Source organism: Lolium rigidum, chromosome 6, assembly GCF_022539505.1.
Source record: "Lolium rigidum isolate FL_2022 chromosome 6, APGP_CSIRO_Lrig_0.1, whole genome shotgun sequence".
In the NCBI taxonomy this organism is placed as follows: Eukaryota; Viridiplantae; Streptophyta; class Magnoliopsida; order Poales; family Poaceae; genus Lolium; species Lolium rigidum.
In genome coordinates, this window is record NC_061513.1 from 93,236,317 (window position 1) to 93,247,110 (window position 10,794).

The 10,794-nt window shown below is 42.3% G+C and overlaps 1 protein-coding gene across 1 annotated transcript; it reads left to right on the forward strand.

Moving 5' to 3' along the window:
- The first annotated feature begins 2,182 nt into the window (after positions 1 to 2,182).
- LOC124658814 (L-ascorbate oxidase homolog) lies at positions 2,183 to 4,071 on the forward strand. Its single transcript, XM_047196830.1, has 3 exons — positions 2,183 to 2,445; positions 2,567 to 3,670; positions 3,768 to 4,071. The coding sequence occupies exons 1-3, from the start codon at positions 2,183 to 2,185 to the stop codon at positions 4,069 to 4,071; spliced, it is 1,671 nt and encodes a 556-aa protein (XP_047052786.1).
- The last annotated feature ends 6,723 nt before the right edge of the window (positions 4,072 to 10,794 follow it).

A 10,794-nucleotide genomic window follows, 5' to 3' on the forward strand; every position in this document is an offset into this window, starting at 1 on the left:
TTGCCGCTATTTGGAGTACCATGTGAAAACACATCAGATTGACTTGTTTTGATGATACTTTCATCTTCCATGAGAAAAGTTTGGCAAAATTCCAGGATTACAATATATTCAGACATGGTTTAGTGGATTCCTTATTAGTTATTTGATTATCAAACTCTCTGCAATTTTCAACTGCACATGTGCAAATTTCATTTTTTATCGATCAACCTATAGTGTTTAGCGAGCGGTTCCACCAGGAAGTGCATCCCACATCTAGAGGGTATATTCCCGTCAGAGGAACCAATTTGTTCCATTCCGCCTCCACAACCAAACACGGGAATTGGCTCTAGGTGCGAAATGGATCCATTACATTCCACATTATCCATTTACCAAGCACACCCTAAGGCCTTGTTTACCTTTAATGTATTTATACCCTCTAGGGGTTTTGGCATAGGAGGGGATTTGATGAATTCCTCCATTTCATTATATCCTCCCAATCCCCTCAAATACAATTTGTCCTCAATACACTATTATGGTAGAGAGTTCTTAATCTAGATAAACATGAGAGGGTTTGTAGGGATATCTCATCGAATACCTTCTTAGATACACTATCAGGGATCATGAATTTTAGAGGTTAGCCAGAGGTACGTGGCGAAGCCCCTCGTCCCTCGCGTTGCCTCCCTCTAGGGGAGATCGGGGAAAAAACCCTGTAAGGGTACATTGCCCCTAAGTGTGTTTTGGTAATTAATGATAATTCTCTATGGACTAATATTTTCATTGTGTTTATATGAAGGAATTTTCCATAGGTATTGCTTGTAGTCCATGTGTTGGATTCAAGTGTGGATGTCATGAAGATTGATATATATACCTTTGGTATTGGCATCAAGATCATCAATTTAAAGAGATACAAGGTATCTTTTCATGGACATACATCAAGAAGTATGATCTCATATAGCCCATGTGAGGATGACTTCAAGTATGGATGTCATCAAGGTTGAGAAGGGCAAGTTCAAGATGTGTATATCGAGAAGATCATGCTTTAAGCTTGTCGTCAATTTGGTGATAATGGACTTGTAAAGATGTGCCTCGATGAAGCTTTCCCGTCATGGTGTATGTGGAAGCATTTGTGAGTCTTCACGAAACAACAATTATCAAGTGAGCCATTCTGGCTTGAGTGGAGCTTGAAGCGTTGTCATCAAGATCAAGTGAGATGCGCAAGGCAAAGGTATGACCTTACTAGGTTTTCCTTTTACCGGTCTCAAGGTGGTTGTTGGGAGACCGGATTATAGGATAGATAGCCGCACTATCAAGAGCTGCTTTCGGTTGGGTAACTTGATCGCATCGTTTTAGGGAGGTCTATCCTAAAGATGGACCAGCGGCTGATGGAGGTGATAACTTCTAAAGCGAGAGCATGAGATGTTCGCGGAGGTTCTGATACACCGGTCATGTGCTCTTGTTACGCCATAGAGTTGACTCAGTGATACCCCTAGTACTTGATCATCTGATGTGGTGTTGGTTTACGTTTTTGCTGCATAATAAGATCCTGGCGACATGTTCTTTCGTATGTGTTAAGTGTGGCGGCTTCAGATTCTGTTATATATGACTTCGATAGATTTTTATATTAAATAAAACTAGCACAAAGCCCGTGCGTTGCTACGGCTTTATCATTTAGACGTGCTAGAATTAAAATTTAATGACTATTATGTGTCCATTTAATAATATTCTATATTTTTTTCAAATTGATGATATTATTTTTAAGAGAAATGCATGATTTTTTGACTACATGGTATTAGCAGAAGAAAAAACAAGTATAAAACATACAACTTCAAATAAGTGTCAAAATCTTAGATGTCGCCGACCGGCCGATGGCATGCCAGTAATGGGGCACACGGATGTGCCATGCATGTAGGATCGAGTCAAGAATAGGAGACGACCGACCGCAGCCGGTGGTGGCAGATCGGCGAGCGGACGCGCGGGCGTTGCGGTCGCTGGAGGAAAGCAACCACAGGCGCCCGCGCCATGGATGCGCGCGCTCCGCTCCTTCCCATGGCGCCTCAACACATATAAGTCCGGCCTCCTCTGTCTCCCCTCCCCTGTCCCATTTCCACCGCCCGCCGCATGCAACCCATCGATCGACCGCGGCCGCTGCGTTGATCGATCTACACACCAGCCGGCCGGAGGAGGAGACACGCCGCGGAGGGATATGACTGCAGGTTCTAGGATGCGCGCCTGCGCCGCCGCCGCGGTGCTCGCGCTGGCGCTGCTGGCCGTGGCGGTGCGAGCCGAGGACCCTTACCTCTTCTTTGAGTGGAAGGTGACCTACGGGACGAGGTCCCCGATGGGCGTGCCGCAGAAGATGATCCTCATCAACGACGCCTTCCCCGGGCCCACCATCAACTGCACTTCTAACAACAACATCATCGTCAACGTCTTCAACCAGATCGATAAGCCGCTCCTCTTCACCTGGTACGTCTCTACTGAAATCGATCGTTCATTCTTGGCAGCAGCAGCAGCATCCTCCTGGATGTCGATCGATCATTACATACATGAATGTATGTGCGCGCGCGCGTGGCATGCAAATTGGCAGGCACGGGATCCAGCAGAGGAAGAACTCATGGCAGGACGGCATGCCGGGCGCCATGTGCCCCATCATGCCCGGCACCAACTTCACCTACAAGATGCAGTTCAAGGACCAGATCGGCACATTCTTCTACTTCCCCAGCATCGGCATGCAGCGCGCGGCCGGAGGGTACGGGCTCATCAGCATCCACAGCCGCCCGCTCATCCCCGTCCCCTTCGACCCACCGGCCGCCGACTTCTCCGCCATGATCGGTGACTGGTTCACCAAGGACCACACCGTCCTGGAGAAGCACCTCGACACGGGCAAGACCATCGGCCGCCCCGCGGGGCTCCTCATCAACGGCAAGAACGAGAAGGACGCCTCCAACCCGCCCATGTACGAAGTGGAGGCCGGCAAGACGTACCGGTTCCGCATCTGCAACGTCGGAATCAAGGCCTCCCTTAACGTGCGCGTGCAGGGCCACATCACCAGGCTCGTCGAGATGGAGGGCTCCCACACCGTGCAGAACGAGTACGACTCCATCGACGTCCACGTCGGCCAGTGCCTCTCCGTCCTCGTCACCGCCAACCAGAAGCCCGGCGACTACTTCTTCATCGCCTCCACCCGCTTCATCAAGGAGGTGAACACCATCACCGCCGTCATCCGCTACAAGGGATCTAACACCCCGCCGTCACCCAAGCTGCCGGAGGCGCCTAGCGGCTGGGCATGGTCCATCAACCAGTGGAGGTCCTTCCGCTGGAACCTGACGGCCAGTGCCGCCAGGCCCAACCCGCAGGGGTCCTACCACTACGGCCAGATCAACATCACCCGCACCATCAAGCTCTCCACCAGCCGCGCGATGGTCGACGGCAAGGAGAGGTACGCGCTCAACGGCGTGTCGCACGTCGACGCCCCCACGCCCCTCAAGCTCGCCGAGTACTTCAACGCCAGCAACGGGGTGTTCCAATACAATCTCATCGGCGACACGCCACCCAAGACGGGCACCCCCATCAAGCTCGCCCCCAACGTCATCACCACCGAGTACCGTACCTACATCGAGGTCGTCTTCGAGAACCCTGAGAAGAGCATCGACTCCTTCCATCTCAACGGCTACGCATTCTTCGCCGCCGGGTAATAGATCGAGCTAACTATTTCACTTCTCTAGCTCTTGTGATCGATCTTGGTCTGAACGATGAATGCCTGAATTTTACTGAACGTCCATCTGCAGCATGGGACCGGGGCTATGGACGCCGGACAGCAGGAGGACGTACAACCTCCTAGACACAGTGAGCCGGCACACGATCCAGGTGTACCCCAGGTCGTGGACGGCGGTGATGCTCACCTTCGACAACGCTGGGATGTGGAACTTGAGGTCCAATCTCTGGGAGAGGTACTACATGGGGGAGCAGCTGTACGTCAGCTGCACCTCGCCGGCGAGGTCGCTCAGGGACGAGTACAACATGCCCGAGAACAGCCTCCGCTGCGGCAAGATCGTCGGCCTGCCGCTGCCGGCGCCATACATCATCGCATAATCTACTCTTAACTCCATCGCCACTCCATTCCATTCCATTCTATTCAAGGCCTACGCAAGCATTGATCCATGCATTGAGAGCTAGCATGGTGATGTACACACTACGTACAACAGCAGGAAGAGCAGGAGTTTTTTCGTTTCTTTTTTTCGTACGCCCCCACGTCCACGATTCTTCTTGTCAGGTTTTACTCTCTCTTTTCGAGGAATAAAAAAAAATTAGGGGGCTCAAGATCATCTGGGCACCGCCTGTCATCGGAACGAGGATGATGATGAGGACAAGAAGAAGAAGAGAGACTGGCCGGATGCGAATGCCATACGAGCTCGATAGGGAAGCCGGCCCTGTCGAATCGTATACGTTGTAATAGGAGTTAATTAATTCTATCTGATCATCATTTACCCAATAAGTCCTTCAGGCAAATTGGTCAATTCTTGTGTGTCTATAATATATATGTACATGAGCATATTGTAATTTTTGTTCGAACTTCTACTTTTTCTTATGTAACTTCCATTAACTGGAACTTCGTATTATGGTTCACTGTGCCTTGCTTGCAAGCTGTCTTTGGGTTCAGACGTTCAGTACACATTAGAATAAATATGAGTTCCAAACTTCCCATTTTATTTGGAGACACTCACCTTAATCCAAACGCTTAAAAAAAGGCTTAGTAGAGTGACCTACAAATTGAAAATCCACAAAAATAACAATACCACATGGATATATGGATCATGCTTAAGTCAATCCACCTTATTCCCTCTTTATCACGGGGTTTAAAATTTTGGAAATAAAAGCACTTTGGAAAAAAATATTAGGATTACTTTGAAGAAATCACAACATTTTTTTTATGAATGTTGACTAAAAATGTATATAATTTAGATCAAGTTTGAATTTTGAGATAAAATAATCATGTACCACCAAAATCATGGAAAAAAATTGGAAATTTTGATGAAGTATACCCTTTTGTGTTGATTAGTTTAGATGTCTCTAGAAACATTGCTGAGTTCTCGGCCTCTAAGATCCGGCACATTAACTTTGCCTCCAAACCTCAAATATGTCTAGTCACCTTATGAAGGAACTGGGTTTAAGGTTTCAATAATAAAAAAATCCCTATAAGGAATTTTGGACCTCCCAAATGATCCAAAGATTCTAAAACTTCAAAAATTGTCAAGTATTACGAACGAATTCACTGAATTTTTATGAATACAACCCGTTTAAATTGATTACATATAATCTTAAATCCATGTGAAATTTTTAGGTACACAATATTCTGCTACACACTAGTTGGCAAGAAATTCCATTCTACCTAACGGTTTGGACCTTATGGATTATTTGGTTGATGGGCCAGTTTGATACAATTCCTAATCATCCGTTGACTCTTGATGGAATGTTGTGAGTAACTACCTGGAATGGAATGTGGATCCACATGGTTATATCTAATTTTCACAACACCAAGTATGACTTGGGTTGTACCTTTAATTTACAATCGAAAACATGTAATAGGTGTGTGCACGTTGCATCTCATGTCTTGGAAAACAAGGGAAATTACATTTTCACCATGAAATAATAAAACTCATTGGCAAAAAGATATCAAAATGGACACGATCTTTGCTTATATTGGTATGTTTGCATCACATATACTATAATAATTAATTGAAGGACTGAAAAGCATAACAAAAGAATGATTAACTTTAGCAACATTTGAAAATAAATCAAAACTTTTGTGCCATGCCTATGGATATGTACCATATCGGAACATGCTTGGGAAAAAACTTTGATTTTGATTTTGAATATTATTAATTCAAACTAGTATTCATATACATAGTCAAATGAATAATTCAAATATTTTAAATTAAGTTAGTAATTGCAAAGTTTAAAATAATAGTACAAAGGGTTGTTACAAGTAAAAATGAAATAAGTACAAGTGTGCAAGACCATAACCATGCTTTAGTAAAACTCATTGGCAAGAAGATATCAAAATGGACACGATCTTTGCTTATACTAGATGAAACCATGCGCGTTGCTGCGACATATTTGTTGAATATTTAAAGATATAAGGAAATCAACGAACTAAGAGAACTATGACAATTCACTTCCCTAAAGAATTTCCATAAACTGTAAGCATTAAAACAACATGGACTTAAATTTGGCATAGAGCAGGTGGAGAAGGGAGAAGGGTTCACAATATACATCAACCATACTATTTTCTCATATTTGATACCTTACGCAATAATAAGATGTTCAAGTCGATTTGAAGACGTTCACTGAAAATGAAGGTGCACACATAGTCCAAAGCCAAAAAGTAACTGAAGGGAAGTGACACAAAATAGCATAGCTGTAACTTTTGAACAGTGTTTGAAATCTGTGGCCGTAGTTCCATCTGTCATGGAAATATCTAGCATTCATATATAGCTCAGTGAACTATACAATTGGGATGTGCTAGACCTTATGAATTCAAAATGATAGATATGTAGCGTACTTGACAACACAACCAATATCGATGATTAAATTTCGCTCGGGATTGGCAAGTTTGTGAGAAACACGGATGGACACTCTGAAAGTACAATATGAACAATTAAAACAGAAATTAAAAAAAAAAATAGTAATATGTCATATTGTTTGTTACAACTCACATTTATCCAAAAGATTGGTAACTTTTAACCACTAAGCAATATGGAGTATACACAGTCTACAATCGAGTGCTCTGTAGGTACTTCACAAACAGATCTTCGTCATGCGCTAAACAGTTAACAAATGGTCAAGGACTTCAATAGCTCCAGGCCTGCAGCATGATTCTGCTAATACAGATGAAGATATTCAGTAACTGTAAATACTTTAAGATCAAATAGTATAACAATAAACAGAGAACAATAAATCACATGCAGTGTGATGATACGGGAGTACCCAAATGCTAGTTAGCACATCCAATTCCCATCCAGCTTAAACGCTTGAACACCGCAGCATATTCAGATGCAGTTAACCTTACGCCATGGACGTGAACTTCAATAGACCACCGAGTTCATTCCTGCAGCAGAGTACATCGATACTTCTATATTCCCTTAATCGCTCAATATTTTGGCAGAAATATATGAATCGTGCTGATAGCCAATTTTTACCTGCCGCGTATGGTTGCTGTACCATAGCATTGCACCTCCCATAGAAAGGATGGGGAAGGAATGCATATCGGGATCAGTAACCAAGGTCGACAAACAGGAGGAAGGTGCACTGGGGAAACGATTTCCATCATGTGCCTCACCCGAATCGCTTTGCTTGGCTTGCATCAGGCAGCAATGGCAAGGTTAGTCACACATCGCGGCGGCTGCAAGCACGGCTGGCGAGGTGCGAACATGGCGCAGCTCTGGTGATATCATCTCTTGAGCAGAGACATTGCGCCTTTGGCGAGGAAATGGGCGGTCATGTCATGGGAGGCAGAGACATGGGTACAGATAATTGGGGTGCTTATAATCTTATATACACAGCGCAAGAAGAAAGAGGGGAAATAAGTTCATCAGTTTTCCTTTACAAATTAGTGGAGAAGATGAAGAGGAAGGGAATAGAGGTGTTTCCCTATACGCTGTTATTTATGGCAGAAATCGCGAGGGAGAGGAAGAGAGACCGCCATCGGGAGATTGATGGAGAGGATGAGACAGCCAAATTGATGGAGAGGATGAGACAGCCAAATTGATGGAGAGGATGAAACATCAATGGCTGTGGCCAGGAAGTGCTCGGTGGCTAAAAAATTGCAAATTGTTATAGAAAAGAAAAATAATGATGGGCCGGTTCCTTCCATCGGACGATCATCAAAGAAGATTCAGCTATGGGCTGCATCTGGAGTCAAGTAGTGGGCTGTATAGTTGGCCTTCACCGGTCAAAACGTACATGATGAAACGTATGGCAGAAACTCCCGTGAAAAACCAAGGCAGTAAAAGCTGATCATTGGAAGATAAGGGGTTGCTGAATTGACATGCATGCTGAGGTGGCATACCTGCATGTCAAGGAAAATAGAGGTAGTGGGGGACTCCTATTAAGAGATAGAAGATTGGTATGTTTGCATCATATATACTACTTCCTCCGTTCCTTTTTATAATGCCTATAGATTTTTGGCATTTGTTTCAGAATATAAGGTTGTAGCTTGACTCTTTTTCAATTACCCCCTCTACCGGTTAGCTCCTAGACGACATGCGTGAAAAAAATTCATACAAAAAGGAAATAATTAATTAAGATTCCTAATGCATGACTCCAACGATTCCTTAGATTTAGGAAGTAATGTTTTTATTTCCTTAATATAAACTGGCTGCACATATATGGAGAGTCAACCAGAGAGATTTGTGGGATTTCTTATGTTAATTTAGGAAGTTACCGATTTCCCTCATTTTACTCTGATCTCAAATCGTCAATCTAGGGGGTCTTGTGTAAAGAACACTCTTGTGCTAATTTTCGTACCAAAAATCTATAGGCACTATAGAATGGAACAGAGAGAGTATAATAATTAATTGAAGGACTGAATATCATAAGCACAACATACAAAAGAATGATTAACTTTAACAACATTTGAAAATAAATCAGAACTTTTGTGTCATGCCTATGGATATGTACCATATCAGAACATGCTTGGGAAAAAACTTTGATGTTGATTTCGAATATTATTAATTCAAACTAGTATTCATATACATAGTCAAATGAACAATTCAAATATTTTAAATTAAGTTAGTAACTGCAAAGTTTAAAATAATAGTACAAAGGGTTGTTACAAGTACAAATGAAATAAGTACAAGTGTGCAAGACCATAACCATGCTTTAGTATTACCAAATACTAACAAAGGAAGTAGAAACTCCAATATACTTACATATCTTTATCTTCTTTTCCTACTTGAACCCATAAAAACAATGATAAAATGCTTTGCAATATGTTAAAAAATTGGCATCTCCTCACGAGATGTATATTTGATGTCTGGACTTTAATCTTACATCTAAGACACTAGGCTTAGATCCAAAGTTAAGTTGGTCTTCTTAAGAGACAACAAAGCCAACAACACTTGAGCATGACCATAATCAGCCAACCAGGGAAATGAAGTATCCAAAAAGAAGGACGAGAAGCAACAATCCTTAAGAATTGTCTAATAAAGAGACAAATAATTTATCAATTAAGTGTAAGGAGACCAGGCTCGATCTTAAGAACCAAAGAAGGGCAACATGAGTAGCTAACAAACACGCACCCTAGTTGAATATGCTCCATTTAAACAGAGGCAACAAAGTTAACTTGAGTATGAATTAGTTTTCATGACTTTGTCCAACTAATCCCACGTAAAAATTCTTACAACTAGCTCTCTATCAGTTCCATCTCAATCCATTCAGCCGCAAGGCAACCATTAATTAGGAAATCCTATAATAGTATCAAAGCCATTAATTAGTGAAAACAAGTAGCTTATCCATCTCTGATAAATAAGAGTCATCATTAAGGTGTCAAGCCACTAGGGGAAGCCATGACATGTAAACATAATCCCGTGCCATAGCTTCAACACCACAACACATTGTACAACAAGGACATATGTTAGAAATGGCAAAATTATGATTTATAGTTGGGTCATGAAAATTAAAGTAACAATATGAATAGGCTAATCCATAAGAAATAGGTTATTCTAATAACTAGAAGAACGAGTTTCAAATTTCAAAAAGTACTCAATAAAAGAGAAATGGTTAAATAGCAAGGAGAAGTGCTGAACTTCCGGATTGTACGGAATCACTTTACTTAGAGGCCTATATCTCCGTCAAGCGAGCCAGGCTTTTGACGGAGGCTCTTATCAACTGACACATCAATATCTTCACAGCAGTTGGTGGTCCAAGATGCGGCTGCCGGCATCCGGAATTCACCGCGTGTCCACCGCAACTGTTGTGTTAGTGCTAGCAGACAAGCCCTAAGTCAGCTTATCACATACACATGTCCTAATTCCTTGTAGTTTTAGCTATTTTCTCATAGCAACACACATTCTCTGTGCTAGATGAATAATATGTCTATCCAACACTATGAACAACACATACACTAATCCCATATGATGATGCCACTGACCAAGCTCAATCAAGATACACAATAATCAAGAAGAGTGAGTGTACATCATGAACTAGTAATATGAAGATATTCTTATCTATGGCTTCTAACATATGATCAAGACATATAACATATGTAATTATGCATGGCATTACTAGGACCAATAGCCATCTAATTTAGCATACCCGCCTTCAATCCATAGCATGTAAACAATTAGAAAAAATATAGGTGCACACTAACATACATGTCACCTGGTACCTAACCATGACATGGATCTACTAATACAACATTTTCTAACGGAGATAAGCGCAAGAAATTAACCATTCCGTCATATATTTCCATGGCCCTCGTTGGATTCAGCTTACAGAGTTCTACAAGATGGCATCCTGGATGAAGTTTTATTTCTATATGGATGGTGTATTCAGCCACACCTACTTCTACTACAAACACTACACAGACTCATCTTCGTTTGATGGTGAGTACTACGACCCGAGAGATGTTGATGGGATCATTATCCATTAGTCAGACGTCTACTAGCTACATACCTAGCTATCTATATATTCTTAATATTGTGCCACTTCTATGTAGCATTGTATCTGTACTGAACTTTATTATATCTGTACCGAATTGTACTATATCTATACAAAATTGTACTCTATCTATGTTGAACATTTTTTGTTTTCTAA

Excerpts from the sequence above, each read along its gene's own strand:
- LOC124658814 (XM_047196830.1), top strand. The coding sequence starts at position 2,183 with ATGACTGCAGGTTCTAGGATGCGCGCCTGCGCCGCCGCCGCGGTGCTC. Across the intron at positions 2,446-2,566 it reads AAGCCGCTCCTCTTCACCTG|GCACGGGATCCAGCAGAGGA; the intron begins GTACGTCTCTAC and ends GCAAATTGGCAG. Across the intron at positions 3,671-3,767 it reads TACGCATTCTTCGCCGCCGG|CATGGGACCGGGGCTATGGA; the intron begins GTAATAGATCGA and ends GTCCATCTGCAG.